At 39.4% G+C, this 21,524-nt stretch overlaps 1 protein-coding gene across 2 annotated transcripts in view; it reads left to right on the top strand.

The window, feature by feature from the left end:
• The window catches only part of CDH13 (cadherin 13), a 428,229-nt gene that overhangs the window by 79,747 nt on the left and 326,958 nt on the right, over window positions 1-21,524 (top strand). For both annotated transcript variants that reach the window (XM_014257138.2, XM_005528228.3), the window contains exon 2: window positions 5,481-5,592. In XM_014257138.2, coding sequence (XP_014112613.1) covers window positions 5,481-5,592 — 112 coding nt within the window. The remainder of the gene's footprint in view (window positions 1-5,480; window positions 5,593-21,524) is intronic.

Here is a 21,524-nt window from a genome sequence, read left to right as displayed (position 1 = left end):
TGCATTTTCATAGCCCACTCTTTAGTACTCCGAGTGTGACTTTCCCTTTTAGGATGGAACTGTGCAGTAAATGGATAGGTAGGCCCTTTAAAAGGATATTTATCATCCTTGAAGAATCTTAGTGCCAAATCTTAATAGCATTTCTTACAAAATGACTGGAATTCTCTATCAGATATAGAGGTAGAGCTGTAGGGATTGGGAGCAGTCTTTTTTTTAACTTTTTACTGATAGAAAGAAGAGCAGATAAAGCCTGAAACAGTGAAAAATTCTCTCCCAAATGAAAATATTGCATAAAATATGCCCTAAATCATAACATTCTAGAAATCAAATTAATTTAAAAGAACTGTGTGTTTAATTAGTCACATTCAGAGATAAATAATTCAACATACCTTTATGTAAAGTTAACATACCTTTGTTAATTATGTCAATCAGATGATAATTTATTCAAGCTTTTGAAGTTTTTTTGTTCCAGTTGATATTAAAAACACAGAAGACACAGAGAACTTAATGTCCAGTCTGTGTGTTTTGATGAAATAATTGCCTTAAGACCTGCTGACACTCTAATTGGAGTCTGTCATGCAGAATCAGAATCTTGGAGCAACGCTCTCTTTATTTTATTTTAAGTATCCCTCTGTTAATTCCATTTGAATAACTTCCTCATTTAAATCTAAAGAGAAGATTTCAAATTTCATCATTTCCCTATGGCTGTGTGCTGTTTATCACTTGTTTTCTTCTCTGATGGTCTCCTCCCTATCCATTTTTGTGGGTCTGGTGTTGCAGCACCTGAACATGGAAAAGGTTTTAAGATTCAAAGATCTCAATCTGCATGATAAAAATATTTTGTCATGAGCAATTTAATTCAGTGTTGGCAGTTCTCATTATTCTGATTACATTTTTCTCTCCATTCTCAGCTCTAAGGATCACCGTGTTTCTTATGAAAATCTGAAGTTTTCATATGCAAAAAACAAATTTCTGTTTCTCGTGTTTCCACAGAAAAGCTCAGAAGCATAAATTTTCGATACCCACTTCCAAGTGAATGAGTTAAATAAAAAAGAAACCCCAAAACCACGCTTTAAAAGATAAAAAAAATAACCCCAACCCTACCAGAAACTCCAAACAAAACAACCAGAACTAAAAACTCATTTCTCAGGAAGTGCCTCATAATTTTTGAACTCTTGAAATTATTGCTCTTAGTAAAAACAAGCATGATTTCAATCCTAGCTCCTCCTTTTTGCATTCTATGTTGATTTGTTTTCATTTCAGATTACTCTCCTGAAGTCAAAGGTAGAATGTGGTCCCACAGAATATTTTCCTCTGAAATGAGATTTGTTTACATTTACTCTGTGCAGAATTCCTGTCTGGGCAGATGGCTTTCACAGGTGTCTGCACCATTTACATTTCTAATTAAATAAAGCCTTACACAAGGATGAATTTCACACTGTAAGAATATGTGTGAAATGCAATTAATATTCTGCAGCTTGTGTTTCTGTGCTAGGTGATCTCCTAAAGGTAGGGCTAATGAAGATATGAGGGTGTACACAGCTAAAGGTGAGAAAATTCATTTGCAGAACGAGCATGTGGCCAAACTGAAACTGTGCAAGTTCAAAAGAAAATAAAGATTCTGAAATTCCTTAGAAAGACCTTTCTGAGATGACTTTCAGCCACCAAAAGAGGAGGTAGAAGGACCCTGTTCTGTTGAGGTGTCGTGATACCCAAAGGTACTTTAGCATCAGGGAGTTTATTCATTTCCTCTGCAGTACCCTATTAAATTGCTCTTCTTTTTTTCTTTCCAACCATGTTCTATATAAGCAGCTTTTAGTGCAAATGTTGAGGTCAGTCAAGGTCACTAGCATGTGCTGGTTTATTAATGAAAAAAAGGTGTTTCTTAGGCTTGATATCTCACCAGGAGTCCAGTCCTAGCACAGTGGCCAAACTAGCACAGGAGTTATCTGAAATATGACATTTCCTTACACCAAGTGGCAATCAATTCTGAAAGAAAAGCTGTCAGTATTAACACTGAGTCTTTGGTCTGTACATTTCTGAAAAGCAGGACGTTATGAAATGCTTTGATTTTGCTTGTTGATGAACGCAGGATCTGTAGGTCTGAGTAGTCACGACTCTCCTTTGATTTGGAGACTTGGACCCATCTAGATTTTCATGAGCAAATTTATTTGCTGCGTAACTGTCTTTTTTGCCCAAGAATTTGGCTTTTTTCTTGGTAGCAGGTGAAGGATCCTTTTGTACTAACTGCCCAGTACTTGACTAGTTGTGTGAAAAATATTTGTATATTCAGAGTTCTACATGTGGCATTTAAATATTATTTAGAGTGTATTTAGATGAAGCCTTTCTTTAGGCATCTATCAGCCCATAAACCGTTTTATTATATCAAAAAATACAACATCTACGTGGTGTTAACATTCAGAATGTATTCTGCTTTGAACAAGTCTCTTTGCCTTAAACATATATCTGCCTGGCTTATTTTTTATAAGATATTTTTAAACACTTCTGTCCCCAGTGTGAAGAACCTTAACAGAAATTATTTTAATGAGATAGGCATTTAGTTCAACAGAAGTTTATTCATGAGAAAAATAAATTAAAAGAATAATTTTCCTTTTAAAAGACAATTAATTAAAAACTGTCCACGTGATGACAGATTTAATATTTTGTCTGACATGTTGAGAAGAAGAAAGTGCCTGGAATTGCACAAGTGGAATAAAATGTTCCATTTCACAGCAAGGCCAAGCTTGAGTCTTGTAATTATTTCAAAGGGAGTAAAGGTCATTTTCTATTTGCTGCATCTCTATTATGTGAGGCTTCTGTACCAGGCTTACAGAAGTTAACTCATGACCCATTTAGATTGCCCAGATTTCAAAGTCAACTTAGACTGTCACAAATCTGATAAAGTAGACATATTCACTTCTCTAAGTACTGCCATAGATGATGTCCAAAGAGGCTTTTTATTTATAGCTCTGTAAGACAAGAGTTCCAGCTTTAAGGCTTGAGTAGCTGGGAGATCAGAACATGATTTGCTTCTTACTTGCTGTGTTAATCCTTTAGGGGAAGAGCTGTTTGTAGATAAATTTCAGGATATATGGCTTGGACTGTTTTTCTGGTGGGGACTCATTATATAACTTTGCTTACATCTCGAGATGGGAAGAGGTTTTCTCTTGCTGTGATTACATTTTTATGCATATTCATCCAGGAACACTGAGTCAGAAAGACAGGTACTTTAAACCTGCACCTGTGCACACAGAAATGTGTGCAGAAGATGCATATGTGCCTTTCTTCCTATGCATATGCCCATTGAAATGTATATAAGGCAGGTTTTTTAACAATCAGTAATCAAGCTTTATGCACAATTTTCAGGGCAGGCTCTGAATACCTCGGTTCACATTTGCAGATGTCTCCTGCTGGAAGGCTGAAGGGGACACATCCAACTCTCAGCCCCAAAATCTCCAACAAAATCAATATATCAATGCCTTTAAGAGAATGAGGAACTGAGAGCTGTGGTTTTAAATCTCCTTAAGAAAGGCAGGAGTAGTGTGATGATACTGAAATTAATAGTAGTCAAGTGTATTGCATATTTCTTGGTGCATTACTTTAAAGCTTTCTCTTCTTTCTTGGTTAATCCTTCCAAGAAACCAATGTGGAGCAGGTCAGGACGGAAGGCAAAGGTGTCCCATCTGTTGCATTTACCTTCCACCAGATTAATTGCCATGAAATATTCTGGCTGTTTCCCATAGTCTGCTGGCACTTCTGGCCAAGCTTTTATATCAGCTGTCAGAGAAACAAATGATCCAGCAGCTGGTTCCCAACAGAACAGCGAATGCAGACCAGGTGGGGCATCACTGCCTCTGGATTTTGTAAATGGGATCACACAGGATTTTGAATGAGTGGGAAATACAAGGAGGGAGAGAGCAGATCATGTATCACTCTGATTTAGCAGGTGGACTGGGAGTGGTGGGGAATAGGGAAACATGCAGACGTTAAAATATTGCAGGGCATCTCTTTAGGATCAGGATCAGCAGACTTGGATGATAAAAGAGTAGAGGTGGGACTGAGAGATGCTGCTGGTACGTTGGGAGAAGTGAGAGTTATTGTCACCTGAGCTGGTGAAGGAGAAAAGAGCCTTCAGCATCCATTGGTGTGGTATTGGGGAGAAATTATCTTCACTTTACCCCTGAAGAACTTTATTTCTGAAACTGTAATTGTGTGTTGAGGATGTCTTGAGTAAATAGACCCATTGTGCAGAGCCACTTGAATTTAGGAGCAAATGTCATTCAGAGCCCCTGTGTTGGTTTCCTTCTTGGTTGCCACACATGCCCTCTCTAGTTGATTGTGCTCAGGCTGCCTGACAAGCAGCAGATTGCTCATAACAATTTTGAGATCAGAGTGGTCAGTGCACCACCTGCAAGTCAGGCTTTGTAAAACACCTTTAGATGTTCTAAAGCAGAAAGTACTTCTGAAAATGTACTTACACATATATGTGTTGGAAAATACGATTTGGCTTTTCCTGCTCTTAACTTTGTCTCCTTTTGCCTCTCTCTTTAACCTTTTAAACTTTTTAGTAATTTCTTTTTTGCTTGATGCTTCTTTCTTGACCATTCTTACCTCCTTGCTGTCATTTAACAGCTGCCAAGAAAAGCAGCCCTTCAGGTTGTTTTCTCTATTCAGGGATAAAATGCTTCAGAGTCCAAGATTAGAATTGTACCTATTCCCAGCAATTTTACTTTGCTTTTAAGCTTCCTCCTTTGATGTTCCTGTGGTGACACGGAACTTGAGTGACCGTGTACCAACAGTGACACAAACTGTATTCAGCTGGAACCTTCAGATCTACCTCCACTATGATGCACACATTTCCTCTTCAGTCTTCCCTTGGTGTAAACAGGCTTTTGATTAGAGGGAAAATGGACAAACTCTGGCTTAGAGGGAAAGAAAAGAAGCAGTTTAGACTTGCTAGCAAAAATTTTCTTTTGTAAATGAAACTTCTGTATGTGAAACTTTACCCTTGAACATAGAATTTTTTCTGCAACTTGGTGATCAACTTTGAGGCAGATTAGCAGTTCTTAGTTTATCAGGTATTCAAACCAACTTGCATGTGCTTAATTTCAACATATATTTGGTTCCAGCTGTATTCAGCTGGGCCTAAATAAATGTGATTTTTAGGGACAGCATTGCATCCTATGTTTTTATGGTCCAGTAACATTCTTTATTGGTATTCTGAACTGAAATTCACCTTGAAAGCTACTATTTTGTAATTTCAATGCCAGCCCATATATATAAAAGCAACCTTACATAAAAAATTGTTTAGCAAGATTTGAAGGGGAAGTGTGATGTGATAGATATTTTGTTTTATGGATACGGACCCCAGTGTTTTGTTTTATGAGCACTGAGCCTAAACCCGCTATGCTTCCCAGAAGCCAACATGATGGATGAAGGAGTGGATGTTAAAAGTCTATTTCTGTTTTTTTTTCCCTCAGGTTCTGCTGCTTGCATGTGCAGAAGATTTAGAATGTGTCCCTGGATTCCAGCAGAAGGTTTTTTATATAGAAAAGCCGTCTGAATTCACAGAGGACCAGCTGGTTCTGAACCGTATGTTGTTTTCATACATTACTATTGTGCAAAAATCACAATTGTTTATGTATTCATTTCATTCCTGCCATTTATCAGAAAGCTTTTTTTGTTTTATATCTAAGATTTTGGATACTGCCATGATTCAGTCTGAGTTCCCTTGCATTAATCCTATGTCTCTACAGACTTTACTCTGTTTCGCGTATTAGAAATGGCAAAATACAATATGTAATCAATTAGGGCTATGTGAAAGCCTAAAATCAGCCACTTCTTAAAAATTAAAATTACTCTGAATTTTTTTTTATAATCTTACCTATGAGCTTGGAAATCAGGACTTTCCCATCAACATCTCTATCAAATTATCTCTGCAACTCAGATTTAGAAGTTTGCATTTTGAAGGCATTCACAACCAATATAATTCCCAGTCTTTGCATGAAATTCAAAGGCTGGAAGAAGTTCGGGATCATCAGTGATAGCAATGTGTCACACAACTGGAATATTCAGTATATTTCCATTGAGCAGGTGCCACATTATAAAACCCAGCCTGGCACCATATACCCAAAGCATTAAGATGAAGGAGATTTAACAGTTTTTCAGGTCTTGTGTTAGTTCATTCCAATATATCAGGGTATACAAATTGTTCATTCCAATCTGGGACTTTGGAACTTGAGCACTGTCAAACAAAAGTGGTGTCTTATCCAGTGGTCTGTGTCTTCAAAGGCTTAAAAAAGGATGTAAGCACTGCCATTTTTATAACTTCCAAACACCTGCATTTTTACACGTGATATTTATTACTAATGATATCTTGTACTTGGCTGCTGGTGCTGAACCAGGAATTCTCCTGGGTGTCCAGCACTGGGCAGTGGTGCTTGGCTTCATGTGCAATATATGGATCCTACAATGGGATACAGCCCATAGCTCGGTGGAACCGAGAAATGCAAACCAATATTACTCACCAAATGCACACATTTCCCATCTCAGTTCCCTCCAGATATCACTGCTGCATATTGATGTGTTTTCACTTCAGACGAAGGTGTAATCTGTGCACATTCACTTTAAAATAGCTCTAACTTCTCCAAACGAAATGTTGCCAAAGTCTATTGAAATAACTCTCTTAAACTTCAGTCATTCAGCCATTGGAGGTACTAAAATAAACCTGTAGGATAATGTTTTTAGTCTTGGAATTTTGATATGTTGCTTAGTCTGAGCTGATTTTTCACAGGAACTTTAGATCACGAGTAGTAATTAGAGTCAGAGACGTGAGATTGTTGTTCAGCTTAGAAAAGAGATTTCAAACTTCTTATTTCTTTGGGAAATTTTATTTTCTCTGGAATTCTTATTTTGGAGTTGTCAAACAAATTGTTCCTACATGGCTAAAAGTTGAAATTCTTAGAATATAATAGATTTAATAAACATGCAGATTTGAAGACCTATTAAAAGAAGCATCAAAAAAACATGGATACACTAGTGTTAAATTGAATAAAAACAGCCTTTGTTGAATACTTTTACTGCTTCAGAACTTTGAGGCTGTGGTGTGTCTGGCCAGACCTCCTGCTGATTTGGAGAAGATCACCCCAGGGATGGTTGGTTCAGCCAAACTGACTGGACTGCTCTGTGGTGACCCAGCCATTTGTGGTGGCTTAAAATGAGCATATTAATTAAGATGCCATCATTAGTTAGAGGAGGAGGAAAGAGCAGGAAGAGACTCAGAAATGCCTGAGAACAATCTCTGGAATTAAATTATTTTAATAAGCAGACACTAAATTGGCCTAATGTGCAGTGTTGGACAGAGGCAGACTGTCAACACGTGATCCTGGATAATTCAATCATCCACAAACAGGGTGTCCTTCATGCAGCACCATTAAACCTTAGCACAATTCCTTCATTTCAGCTGTCAACAGAATTGATAATTTTAATTGTCTGTTTGAATACCCTTTTCATGCTCTTGCATCTTTTTATGCCCATTACGAAGAGCAGTGTAATTTAGCAGTTGCATTGCAATATGAGGCTTACCAGGGCTGTGTAAATTAATAGAGCAAATATGTAAACCAGGCCTATAGCAGTGATTGTTTTTGTAGTCCTCAATAAGCCAAGGAGCTCCTTAATTCTTTTCTGAGATGCAATAGTACAGTCTTTTTCTTTTTTTTCTTTTTCAATTTAAACAAGAACCTACTGTATGTTTCATTACTAGCACCTCCCTTGTAATTAAATATAGGTTGTGGCTGGTTCTTATGCATTTATTATTTCTGCATATGGAAGTGTTAATTATATTTTACATTTACTGATGGGAAGAATGAAGGGAAGACCATACTGAATTTTCTTAGTTCTTGTTCTGATTCAGAACAATTTTTATTAAAGCCTACTTATAAGCTGGCCATAACAAGTCCATCTGTGTCTGCATATTCTCCTTCCTACCTCTCACTGGTATTCAGTTACTATTACTTTTCCTGTTATTGTGCTCAGGCTGGACTGGCTTTTTAATTCTTATTTATTTATTTATTTATTGCTCTTGCATCTCATATAGTAGCAACTTCCAGACTTTGACCATTTCCTTGTTCCAGTTTGGTAATTTATTTTTTTTTCCCCTCAGACCCCTTCAGATCTCCTTATAACTTGTGATTTCTAAAACTATAAGCAAAATAAGGCATTGGTCTTTTACTTTTGGTCTGCCCAATTTTTTCTCTGTGTGCAGAACCAGATGTTCCCTTGATGAAGTGAGAAAAGATCCATGGTGTCACTTTCTGGAAATAGTAATTCTGTCCACATAATCATTATTCTAGCAAACAATTGTTCACTGTTTTTTCATTCCTTATAGCTTTTTTTTTTTTTTTTACTTTACACCTAAGACCATCTTTTGCAATCCAATAGAGAAGATCATCAAGATTTCCACATTCTTGATGAAGTGCTAATTGACAGCATTTATTTACAGGTTTTAGAGCTGTCAGAAGCACTTGTGGCCATGAAATTCCTCCCCAACAGAAAGGCTGGCCCTGCCAAGGCTGGCAGGTCACTGGCAGTGACAGAGCTCTGTCATGCTGGGCTGAGGGAAACTTCCTAATCAGACTCAACAAATGTGGGAATGTAATTGTGTTACATTAATCACCTTTATACTTAACACACATCGGGTTTGGCTTTTGGGGGTATTTTAATTGACAATGAATCAAATAGTGCACTTGAATAATGGAGGCAATTAACATAAGACACGAGGTGATGCATTGTGCATACTAAACTGGGGACAGCATTGCCAGTGCTTGAAATGTCAAAACAAAGGAAGTTTTGACCCTTACTTAAAAAGCTTTAATTTGGATGTTAATTAATGGCTGACCTCTTGTGTCTCTTACGTGATAAATTGCATGTTCAGAGCCTGGGCTGCTTCAAGATCAAGGTTTTGTCTGCCTGCATTTGGGTACTTTTTAGTCTGTGGATTTTAACAAAGAGCTTTCTATTCAACCATATCAAAATCATTGTTTACTCATATGATGTGAAATATCTTATTGTACTTATTAATGCTTAAAAGCAGGTTTTCAGTTGTCTAGCAAAGCTGTGACCTCCAACAAGATTTTACTTTGTTCAAACCAAATAAAACCTGTGGAAAGACCAGAGAAGATCATTCCTCCTCCTACAGCCTGGTGTGCACATGGATCATGGCATTGGTCATGCTTGCATCCAAATAATTCCAGTTGATTCTGAGCTGATGCTGTGTGAGAGCTGTGATTTATTACATCCACCCTTCCCACTGCCAGCTGACTGCACAGCTGGAATCTTCCTGTGCCTGTTCCATGCTACCAGTAGTGGTGCTGCTCCTCTCCTGCCCACTGTGATCCTGCAGTTATCACACTCACTCGTTCATCTCCCCTCCCTGCCTTTCCCCACCCCTTGCACAGAGCCTCATTCAGCCTCCTGGGATGTGCCAGAGCCTCTGCAGGGCTCTGACACAGGGTTTGGATGCGATGTTAACTCTTCATGCTGAATATTGCAGGGTTTGGGTAATTGGGATTGCACATGGTAGTTGTAGCTCACAAAAGAACATGTTCAGGCAAGGTAAGATTTTAAGCTTAGCAATTTCTTGCAGGGAAAGCTGTCTGGGCTTCTGGTTAATAGCAAGATAACTGTGTATTTTCCACCTATTCAGTATGTCCTTGCTGAAACAGTGTTATGGCTTTTCAAAATGAAGACTTTTTAATGCATTTTGAGTTTTACAAACGTCTTAAATTTTCTTTCAATTCACGTAAATCACTCACTGTGTTAAGAATGTGCTTCAGAAGATGTTGAAAAACGACTTGGTTCCCATTCCTTGGCATGAGGGAGCAGGTTCAATGGAAAAGCATCTCAACTTTGCTACCCAGATGTGGGAGGGCTTGTTAAATCCTAAAATATATGTCTTAATGGGCTCATATGCATGGATAAAATTTTAGAGTTTCGATTTGACACTTGGGTACGTGGTTAAGATAAGGCACCTGGACCTCTTATTCCATGTGAACAGAAATATTGGTCAGGATTTGGAGCGACACATCTTAAACACACTGTTACTATTTATATGGTCATAGAAAGACAAACTCATGTAAGTAAAATCCCAAGAAATATCTGAGGCTGTGTGCAAAATGGTTGCAATGTTGTGGAAGTTTTAAAGTGGGAGGTGCTGCATGTTTGTGGAGGCAGGGTGAGGAAGATCCTTTTGCACCTAAATACCTAAAGCATTGCCTTTTAATTGAAGTTTGATGCTGAACTCCTACATGGAGGGAGAAAGTTGTCTGGGAATATATAATTTTAGATATATATATATAATATAATATATTATGGCTAAATAATGCAGAATGTCTCAAATGTGCCTCTGAATAGATACACGCAGATTGGTGTTGCAGCACAACAATATCACATCATCTGTTTTACTGCTTTCACACACAATTGAAGCAAAACAAAATAGGAGAGAATAGTTGTTGAGTGCCAGGTGGTCAGACAATTCCCTCCCAAACATAGAGTGTCAGCTTCCAGGACCTGAGGAGAAGGAATCAAAAATAGATTTTTATGCATATATATTTAATTAAACTAGTGTTTGCAAAGGTAGGACATTAGACTGAGCAGTGAAAGAATTATTTAGTGTCTGAAAAATATCTTCAGGGCTGAATCAAAACCTCTCAGGAGTGCAATCAGCTCTTGTGGAGTAAGAAAGGGAAAAAATGTGTTGGTGAAACCTCCCCTTGGCATTTTAATTCAAAGGTGGAGTAAATGAGGATCTAAACCCAAAGTTTCTTGTCTGTTTCATTGAGAAAAGCCACACAATCCTGTTGAAAAAACAAACATAAATAAACCCACAGGAAAAGTGGGTGAGGATCTTTGCAGTGACAGTGAATGCTCTGTTAGCAGCTTGGTCTGGATTTAAGAAGATAAAAGTAGCAGATTACTTGGTTTGAGATTTAATTTGTTTCTGGAGACTTTCCAAGAGCCATAGCGTTTCACAGCTAATACTTTTTTGAAATAGGTGTGGGCTTTGGTTGGCTGAAACATGCCAGCTGTTCTCCTAATAATCTAAATCAATGGCCAACTGCTTGGTATTAGCAGGTTGGGTCTCTTGCTCAGTGCAGTGCAAACCTTGTATTAATAATGTCCCCAGGTGTTTCAGTGGAAGACTTCACTGCTCATTTCCAGTTGGCAATTTCATAACAAAAAAAATCAAATTAACTAAGCTATTACTCCTGAACTGATTACCCACGCAGGCCACGAGGCAGCTCCTTCTCTGCAGGTGTAGAAATACATAGGAAGGCCAAAATCTCTTTTCGGAAAATGTAGGTGACTTAGCTCAGGCCAAACTCCATAAGCAAATAACCTGATACTGATTGCTTATGGCTGACAACATTTTAACAGGGTTATCTTCCTGAGGAAATGAGAGGTAGGGATGGGAGATTTCTGGTTATAGGTGAGAGCTGAGGTCGCTCTGGAGAGGATCCAGCACCAGCCCAGCTTCGTCAGGAGGAAACATTGTCCATATCTGTAAAAGATATGCAAATCACCCCTCACTGAGATATTAATGCATTTCTGTAGAACATTTCTTGATATTTCGCAGACTGCCTTTCTGACAGGACTTTTAATTTGAGGATCTTAGGAAAGCACCATTCAAAAGAATCATGGCTAGCTAACCTTTTCCATTACATTTCAAAGTGCAGTGTGGACATTTAGAGAGAATTAATGGGAGTATGTGAGGTTAAATCTTCCTTTAAACATAGAATCTCATTTAAGTTAATGATATCTTAAAGCATGCAAGTATTCTTGAAAATAATTGCAGATGTGGCTCACAATTAATTCTGAGCTTTTAGGATTTTTCTCTGTTAATCCAAATCAAATTATAACTTTTCTAATGTAATTATGATCATGCTTCAACTTGCAGTTTTTCTTTCTCTTTGCTTATTTAAATCAATCCTTTTCAGACAGAGCAGTCTGTCTGCTTTAATGGACACATCTCCTTCTCATGCAGCTTTCCTGTGCCATGGGATTTCTCAGTCTTGCCTTGAGAATAAATACCACTGGCTGTAAACTCAGGAAGTCTTTCAGAAATTTCTTAGATTGGGGGATTTTTCTAGCTGGAGGCTAATGCTGTGATTTTGTTTTATGCCTCTGTTCAGCCTATCCACCTGAACTTTTTTCCTCTAGAGAAGGGAAAGAAAAAGTAACTTTTAATGGGTTGATTCTGAAAATTCTGTTCAGTCTGGAATGACTTTGTGCATATTTGTATGCCTTGTACCTGCTGCTTCTGGGGCAGACAAGTGAACCTGTGGAGAGGGGAATAAGTGCATGTCATATTCTCTGATGTGAATAATAACTAAAATCTTGGTCTTGTGGTGTTTTTAGTCCCTGGAAAAATCAGAATCCCTGCTTGTAAAGGATTATCTTCAATAAAATTTGAAATTCCTTTGCCAAGGAATTCTTTTAAAAGAAATTAAAATGAAACTATGAGCCTTGGGAGGACCTAAAAGATTCCTACCTGGAATGTTGCTTTTTAGACAAGAATTCCACTTACAATACTCACTTTGATTTGTTTACTTTCTTTAAAAAAAGAAAAGCAATAAAAAACCCAGTGCAACCTTCATCTCTCAGCTGTGGAGAGAACTGAAGCAGAACTGAGGGGCCTTTAATAAGGCAGCAAAGCGGAGGCAATGCTCGAGCAGCTTTACAGGTAGTCGATAGCAGAAGAGAAATTCCTCCCTGAAGTTGGAGCAGGCATTGGTAAATCTCTGACACTTTTGAAACACTTGCTGGCATGTACCAGAACCTAAAAGCAGGTTAGACTGAAGTAAATGATAATCTCCTTGATGCACAGGACCATTTTGCTGCCAGGGAGTGAGGTTTGTTTTACTGAAGAGCAGATTTTGAATCTTTTCTCCCTTATCAACAGTGTTTGGAATGCTTTGGCTGGATCTGGTTTTATGTATAAACTGGATTGTCTTGCCTTGGACTTTTTCTAAAATAGTGCAAAGCAAGGTTGCAGAAAATGGGTGCATTTTTAGTTTTGTTATTGTTGTATTCTATAATTAAATATATTCAAATTCTCTACTAACCATACTGGTAGGAAACATGGCTTATGTAAATGTGTTAAGGCACGTGGGTTTTGTTTACCTGCCTTTGTGTGGCAGTGAAACAGAGGAAAAACAAAAATGTGCTCTGGTCTGCTAAAAACCCAAATTGCCTGGTTACAAGCAGGACCCCTGCAGACTTTATTTAGCTAGAATTTTAATTACAGTGCCAGCTTTCAACACTGAGAACAAAACCGTAGGGAGACAACTGTAATTTGACCTTTATAAAACATTAACACCAACCTATACAAAACCATAACTTCAGCTTAAAAGAATACAGTGGGAGGCAGAATTCAAGAAATTATGAAAACAGTGTACTTATGAAACTTTAACTTTTAGAAAAAGCACAGCAATGTGCTCGTGTGGCCAGCAAAGTGTGATATTGGTGAGTTTGGTTTCCTGAGCCATCTTGTGGTCCTCGTACAGAAATGATGCATTTTTGGCAGAGGAACCTTCTCATGTTTTTTTTCATGACTTGGGGGAATCAGTGCTGCTGTGAGGTGTGGGGTAAAGGATGCTGCCCCAACCCCACGGGAAATGCTGATGGATAAAAGCCAGCTTGTTTCATTCCCCAGAAAAGCCAGTTCAGGAAACTTCAGGTGCCCACCCATTCCCTCTGAATCTCCTCTTTGCTGAAGTGTTTGTGCCAGTCCCCTGTGATGAGTTGTACCCTGGGCCAAGGGCTCCCTTTTCCTGCTGAAGGCCAGAGCAGAATGAGGTGGGGAAGAGGAGGGATGGAGCAGGACAGTCCCTGCCTGCGTTGGATGGGAATGTCAGTGCAGCAGCACTGCTGACTTATCACAGGGACAGCAGGACTGGCTGCAAGATGTGGGAGCAGCTGCTCACAAGTCACATTCCATGGTCACAAGGAAGTCCAAATGCATTTTTGGTTAATTCTGGCTGAAATAGTCCCTGAGTTGTGGTGTGGCAGCTCACAGTATTTTCTAGTTCTGTCATCATGCAATGATGATGAATAGTGTGCTCCAGGTCTTCTCTTGTTGATTTAATATATAATAAGCATAGTTAATAAATGTCACTTTTTTCTTTTATGAAACTGACTTGAAGCTGTAAACACAAGGATAATTTAAATGTCCCATAATAAAGGGAAAACTTGAAGATGTCTGAATGCCAAGGTTTCTGGTTGCCTTCATGTGACCTAAAATATTTTTCTTTTGCTGTTTGCTGCCAGGTGAAGCACCAGCTGCTAAAATCTCTTCTTCCCTAACTTTTGATGTGATGTTTCACATCATATTATATTTGTGGTCAATTTGTGGTTTTGTTTGCATGCTGGATGCAAACAAAAATTGTGGGGGGTGGTAGAAAGTCAGTAATTCAATATTGTGGTCAAGAGCTTTCCAGGGGGTCATTCTGGCTGAATGAAAAGCCATGAGCTCAGCTGCCTAAGCTTTGGTGTTTGGCTGTCCACTTACTATTGCTCTGCTTTTTGGAGAATTTTTTCGTGTTTATTTTTAATCAAGGCTCTTCTAGCTAGAATTTTTATTCAGCCTGGTTTGTAGTTATGGAAAAACCACTCAAGTGCAAATAAGAAATAGTGATTTTATAGTATTTTTCTAGAGCAATGAAAGCAGTATTGTGGGAGTCATACAGGGTAATTTGCAACCAAAGAGCTCATTTCATTTAAATTTTTAAAAGTTACATTTGTGACAGAGGAAAGAGCCTAAAATTATCTTTAATAACAGAGCTGATGAGTTCACTCTTCCGATTAATAAGAAAACGCAACTCTCCAAATGTTCTGTAAGATTTGGTGTTTCTTCTGAGAAATCAGTCAGATCTCATGCAGGTAGGCAGAAGGTTTTAGGCATAATGGAATAGCAGTTTCTGTCAATTCAATGTAAATCAAAATAAGAAATTTTATTTAAAACTATATTATTACTTCTGGCACTTTACTTTTATTCTTTGAGAATAAAAAAAGTTGCCTTTAATAGCTTCTCCAATAAAGTTTGAGGAAATGCAGAAGCTTTAACGCTTCCATAATAAATCTATTAATTGTAATGCTTCTGAAAACATTAGGCATTGACTGCTTACTGCTGTTTTTACAAGTCAGCACTGTTTCCCAGAACTGTCAGATACTAACTACAGTCAGCACTGGTAATTAATTGAAATGAAACTACTCAAATGATGAATGAGGGCTGGACACGTTTGACTTAACTCTTTCTGGCACTGTAGCTGTGCTTTAGATCCTGATTTAGAAGGTATTTAAGTAGCACCTTAATTTCAGTTCCTTCCCCACTCTACAGAGCTTTGTCAAGGCACCTGAGGCCCAGATTCTCTCAGCTTCAGTTTTTTGTGCACAGAATGTCCTTTGGGAAAGGTTCAGGCTGAGCTGGGAGGAGGCTGTTCCCCATGCAGCCATGCAAAAGGAAAGGTGTGAAGCTTCCCAGCACATGAGTTTTCTGTGCTGAAACAGATGATTTGGGCTGATTATGCTCAGAACCATAAATACAGCAAGGAGTTCAATTTCCACGGGTGAGTGCTGTTCCTGCTGAAATTGGGTTTTTCTGCACAAGCCGGTGCCAAAACTCTCATCCTGTCTGTCTGCAAGGGCTACTGGATTTTAGGTAACTGATTAAACAAGTCTAGACTGGTCTTTTTAATGTTCTCTTGATGACCTTTTAAATATAACAATTTTCTGGATAGGGCTGAGCTCTGGAAATAGGTGCAGGGGCTGGTGCTGCACCTGCTGCTGGCAGTGTGTGGGTGAGAGCCTCGGGAGGCTGGGATGCTGAAAATGGCTGGGGGGGAACAGCTGGCACTGCCCTCAGGAGAACTGACAGATTTAATAGTTTAATACAGAGATAAATATTCGTTAAATTAGATTAAAGGCCAGATTTGATTGGGCCAGATTGAAAATGATAGGTTATGGGTAAAGGTGTTCTCTGTCGAGCTTTACTATTCATGCAGGTTTCTCAAGCCAGGTGTATAACAAGTCTTCCTGCTAAAGTTTGGGGTTCAGAGAGCCCAGAGGCAGCCTCAGCCTTCAGTTTGTGCTCTGGGAAAGCACCTGATGATTTTAACAGAGCTTTGCCAGTTTGGGAATGGTGGGGGAGCGTAGGCTTCACTCAAGCTGCAGTGCTCCAGATTTCATCCTGAGTTCTTCTCGCCAGAAATAGTGCCTGCAAAGGTCAGCTAAAGAGCCTTTTTAGACCAAAAGGACATGGCAAGGAGCCCAGGCATCACTCAGTTCATGGATCTGTGCACAGCAGGGCTCTGGAGCTGGGAAGGGGTGGGATGTGCTGGGGGTGGCACACGCTGAGCCAGCACCAGACAGGAGTAAACTGTGTGCTTGGGTAGTGCTGTGAGGTGACAATGGGACCTCCTGCCTTTATTGCTTGTTTAAAAAACCAAAACACACCAAAATCAGCCAAACCCCACCAAAACAAATATAAACACTGAACAGAGCCCTCAAAGCAACATTCAGGAAAATACAGGCAACCTCTGCTTCTCTTCCTGTCCTCTCACCTCTCTGTGACAGTCTGTGAGAGTCTTTGTGGCAATCTTTGAGATTTTACAGTGTTTTATTGTTGAGGCTTTCCTGAAGGGCAGAGTTTTTACTTCAACTACACGTGTCATATTCCCAGGAGACTCAAATCTTAGCTGTGCACATAAGCCTGTTTTTATCCTTGTGTTGTCTCTTCCTTCTGCTGAAAGAGTTTCATTTCAAATGGATGGCCCACAGCTGGACATGTGCATTACTTCAGTGACTCCACAGCCTGGTAGTTTGCCCATTTCCATGAGTTAAAGTGGTTGTTTAAATCCCTACTCACCTGAGTGTTTATATTTTTTATGCCTTAAATCAATCAATGAATAGATAAAACCATGAGAAGCATCAGTGATTTAAAAATAACTACTTTAATAGGTGTTTTAATCACTATTGAGGGTGCTGGAACTGGAACTTTCTTCTAATGTGTGCACAAGAATATTTGGATGTAATGATTCCAATGTAAGAATATTTAAACTTCACTTTTAGCAGGAAGCAGAGGAAAATGTGCCTTGTATTCTGGATTTTCAAGTCACGTGCTAGAGTATCATTCTAATGGTTTGGTTTTTTTTCTTTTTTCTTGCAATAGTTAATGAGATACAGCAGAAATGGTTCCAGAAAGGGGGGCTGGCACAGCTTGCTGGTGTAGCAGAGTTTTCTGTAAAGTAGAGGGGGCAGTGCACGCTCCAGCAGCTTAGAACTAGCAGTGCAGGTGAACTGGAGCCTTCCAGGTCCTGGTGGGATTCTGGAGCTCCTGGTTACATGAAGAAAATTAGGTCTTTCCCCCCCAGCGTATTGCTCTGTAATTCTTATTTATCTTTCCTATATTTGTTAGAAATTCAACATTTGTTTTTCAACAAGAATGCTTTTTCTTGCATTGAACAGCTTTTTACTTTGTTTATATTTTGGTAAGAAAAGAGATTTTTTTTCTTTCAAATTTGATTCTGGTGGAACTCCTCAGCACCTTCTGCTTGGAAGCTGAACAACAACAACAACAACAACAAAATTACTTGCACAGTCCTAATGGTGCCAGTAAATTGATATCTCTAGAACACAAGACTGTGTTTCCTCTCTGGAATGCCCCAAAGAGATTGCTATTAATGATAAATGACAATGGAAATTTCACAGAGAAATTAATAACTGGGCTGTTGCTCTGAAATGAGAACAGCAACGTGGGTGTCCTTGAAGGGCACTGAGCCCGTCTCCCTTCCTCCGCGCACCAGCCGCTCCTCGCTCAGGAATAATTATGGATCGGCCAGGCTGTGGCTGATCTGCCAGCTGGGGTGCTCTGGGTCCAGCAGGGGGATCAAAGGTGAAGGTGAGGTTACCTGGGCCTGCCCTCCTGCATGGGAGACAGGAATGGTTGGAATTTCACTCAGTTTTCCCAGATCGTAGCTCGCTGTTGATGGTTGATTTCCAGGAGGTCTCCACGGATTTAGAGAGAATATGCTTCCTCAGGTTTGGAGGAGACTGATTCATTTGTTTTGGAGACTTGGAAAAAGTAGAGAAACCTTCCCTTGAAAGAAGGGATTGAAACAAGAATGAATAAATTAGCTCTAAAGAAAAATTTTTGATTAGTAGCATCTTCTAATAAGTTGTCCTGATCTCAAAGCTCCTTTTCTACCATGCTGAAAACAGTGAGGGGTTTCTGCCAGTTCTACTGGCAAACCTAAACTCTGCAAGGTCTGGTGTAATGAATGCAAATAATGTTCTGTGCACTTCCCTTCCAATTCTGTGCTAAAAAAATTACCTAATTAGAAGGATTACAGGAACTGGAACAAAATGGGGGAAAATACACATTAATTTTCCTCCCAAAATAGTAGAAATATGATGGACAGTTTTGATCTGAAGGTTGCAAGAGTTTGTTGAAAACTGTTGAGGTGTAGTCATGAAATCTTACAGGAATTATAAAAAGTGCTGAACACTGATCTGCAAATGCCATTTGTAGCTGACTTCATGCAGCTCTGTTTTACTTCTGGAAAGTAAAATCAATTTCAGATTAACTTTGACAGGGAGGTGTTGAGGTGTGTGCGTCAGCACTTACTCTGATATTTCTGCCAGCCTGTTGGGAAGACAAAGAATTGTGATGGATATTATCAATAACAGTGCTAGCCTGAAAGGAAAATTGGCAAACTAAGTTAAGAAACACTTTCCTGCCTTGTCCTGGCACACTTCACAAAAAACGAAATTATAAGTTTTTATTAGTGTACAAAACTAAAATATATCTTGAGATTGAGGAACTTTTTTTTCCCTGCTTTACCCTCTTTTTGTAAAAAACCCTGCTGTTATTGCTTTTACTGTTTCTTTTTCCACTTTGAAATCCGGAACAGCTTTTCTTTGTCTGCATCAGTGTGCTTGGTAGACATCAGTACAGCACGATTGAAACAATGAGGGATTTTATTCTTTTTATCCACAATTGTGAAGCTATATATAATAACCCTTTATAATAATCTTTCTGCTATATTGAATTATGTATTGATTCTTTTGCAGTAGCTTCATTACAGAATTCCAGAAGGAAAATGGGCTTTTAGATGTCAACCTGAAACTCCTCACACTTTTGAATACAGTATTACACATAATTCTGTGAGGACCTAATCACACATCGTTTGATTTCAATGAAACAACTCTCATTGACTTCCCTGAGAGCTGGCTGAGACTTGGCTTGAACTATTGCTGTGTTATTGAAAGTATAATTAGCATTTGGATTCAATTTTCCATCTCTTTCAGGTCTTACATGTTAGCTGAGCTGTGCATGTGGTCCTGCTACACAGAATGATGGATTGTTGGGTTGGAAAAGCCCCCAGCAATCGAGTCCAACCATCTCCCCAGCACTAAATCCAAGTGTCACCTCCAAGGATGGGGATGCAGCCGCTAACCTGGGAATCCTCTTTCAATCCTTGATTGCCCTTTCAGTGAAGAAATTTTTCCTAACGCCCAATCCAAACCTCCCCTGGTACAATTTGAGGCTGTTTACTCTTTTCCCATGACTTGTTAATTTTGGAATCGACTCTACCTGGCTACAACCTCCTTTCAGGGAGCTGTAGACAGCAGCAAGGTCTCCCCTGAGCCTTCTTTTCTCCAGGCAAAAACATCCCCAGCTGCTCCTCCTCACATTTGGGCTCCAGGCCCTTCCCAGCTCTGCAGCACCTCGATGTCTGTCTCGTAGCTCTCTATATGCAGGGCACTGTGAACCCTGACTGGAGCTTTCAGGAAGACCCTTTTGGAACAGACTTTGAAAGTAAGAAATATTTACACCTCTTTTAATTATGAATTTTGATGATGGAGCTCCTGCAGATGCTGTGTGTGACAGAGGAGTGTGGAAGCTGGGGCTGTGGTCTGGGTGCACGGGCTCCTTTGGCTGAAATTCCAGGGGTTAACAGCCCTGGAGCTCGTAGGGGTCTCTGGTCATTGATTTTTAGTGGTTGCTGTTACAGAAAGTACGAGTGGCATTTAAGAGAGACAGAGCACCACATTAAAGTTAATGCCTTTGATTTCCTTCAAATCATCTGTAATCCATGTGGACCTGTCATAATTTACACCTGGCTCTGCCTCAGCAATAAGTCTGAAACTGTCACGTAATCTGCATCAACACTTGTGCACAAGAGAAATGGCACGTGCTGCTCACTGCAGTTGGTGTCGAGGCATTTATCTCTCCTCACCCAGAAGGCTGCCCTGAGCTTAACTGGTCTTTCTCATTATTTATATTGCTAGGAAAAAAATGGGATTAAATACTGGGAGAGGAAGATAACGGAGGTTTTGCTTCATAAGATAAATGAAAACCAATTCCTGTTTGTTTCTAAACATGATCAATGTGACCAGTTTTTTTTTTGGTCTTCCCCACTGCCCCCAAAGTCTTGGGGGTCTCCTGAGGATAATCTTAATAGAATAAAGTGGTCTCTGAAAGGCAATTAGCAAGATTTCTATGAACTGGGCCATTCACGGGCCATGCTCAATCCTCTCCTGACTAATGCTGATCTTAATTCCATTTCTTGGGATTTATTTACTCGTTTCACGTATAATGTATTTAGTTCCCTTAGCTCTGCTGTGTGGTTTGAAAGAATCCTGGTGCCTTTCAAGTCCCTGTCCAGCTGTACCTGTGAGCAGCCAGCAGCCCCAGAAGGGCTGGATAGCAGTGGAAGGTGAGCTTAGGTCACAATCCGTACAAAGCCTGGCCAGCACCAGTAATTGAAATAATGTTGTAATGATGCTTATGGAAAGGGGACCAGCGAGGAAGACACTGGGATTTTTAGGAAGAAATTCAGCACCTTGTGTTAGCTCTCCTGATTTAATTTTAAGGAATATTTCTTTGGAGGTAATAGACAGTGCTCTGGGGATAGCTGTCCTCTCTTACCATATGCCTCATGTGCTATACCACTAAAATGATTTTTCTTTCTTTATTTTTTAAATTCTTCTCTAAGACAGAATTTTCAAGTTTTCAACTTTTTGCCCAGTCCTCATCCATGGCTGCATTTGGAGAAATTCAGGACAAACCAGGATCTGTTTAAGTGTGTCCCAGCAGATATTATTACATATGTTTAATTAATATTGCACCTTTACTACTGCAACTTCTCTGTTCAGGAAGACTCTGCCTCCAGGAGACTTTGGAGCTCATTTGATGTGCTTCAACACCTTTTGTGAGCTGTGCTTGTTTCTTTTATGTTTATTTCTGTCTTTGGAAATTGGTGCAGTGGGAAAGAGAGGTCCCTGCCACCCACCTGCTTCCTTGAGCTCAAACACTCCAGCACCAGCCCACCTACAGACCAGAAATAAGCAAACAAACAGCTCTGACCAGAAGGTTTCAGCAATCTGCATGTCCCCCTTGTTCTAAAATTAAATGAGATGCAGAACCTGTCTCAAAATAACCTGTTTGAGGGGTAATAGAGAGGGGA

The sequence above is a fragment of the Pseudopodoces humilis genome, chromosome 14 (assembly GCF_049639895.1).
Source record: "Pseudopodoces humilis isolate 2021_Gansu_Grassland_sample_001 chromosome 14, ASM4963989v1, whole genome shotgun sequence".
In the NCBI taxonomy this organism is placed as follows: domain Eukaryota; kingdom Metazoa; phylum Chordata; class Aves; order Passeriformes; family Paridae; genus Pseudopodoces; species Pseudopodoces humilis.
Note: the sequence above shows the minus strand (reverse complement) of the source record. Positions and strands in the feature narration are given on the sequence as shown.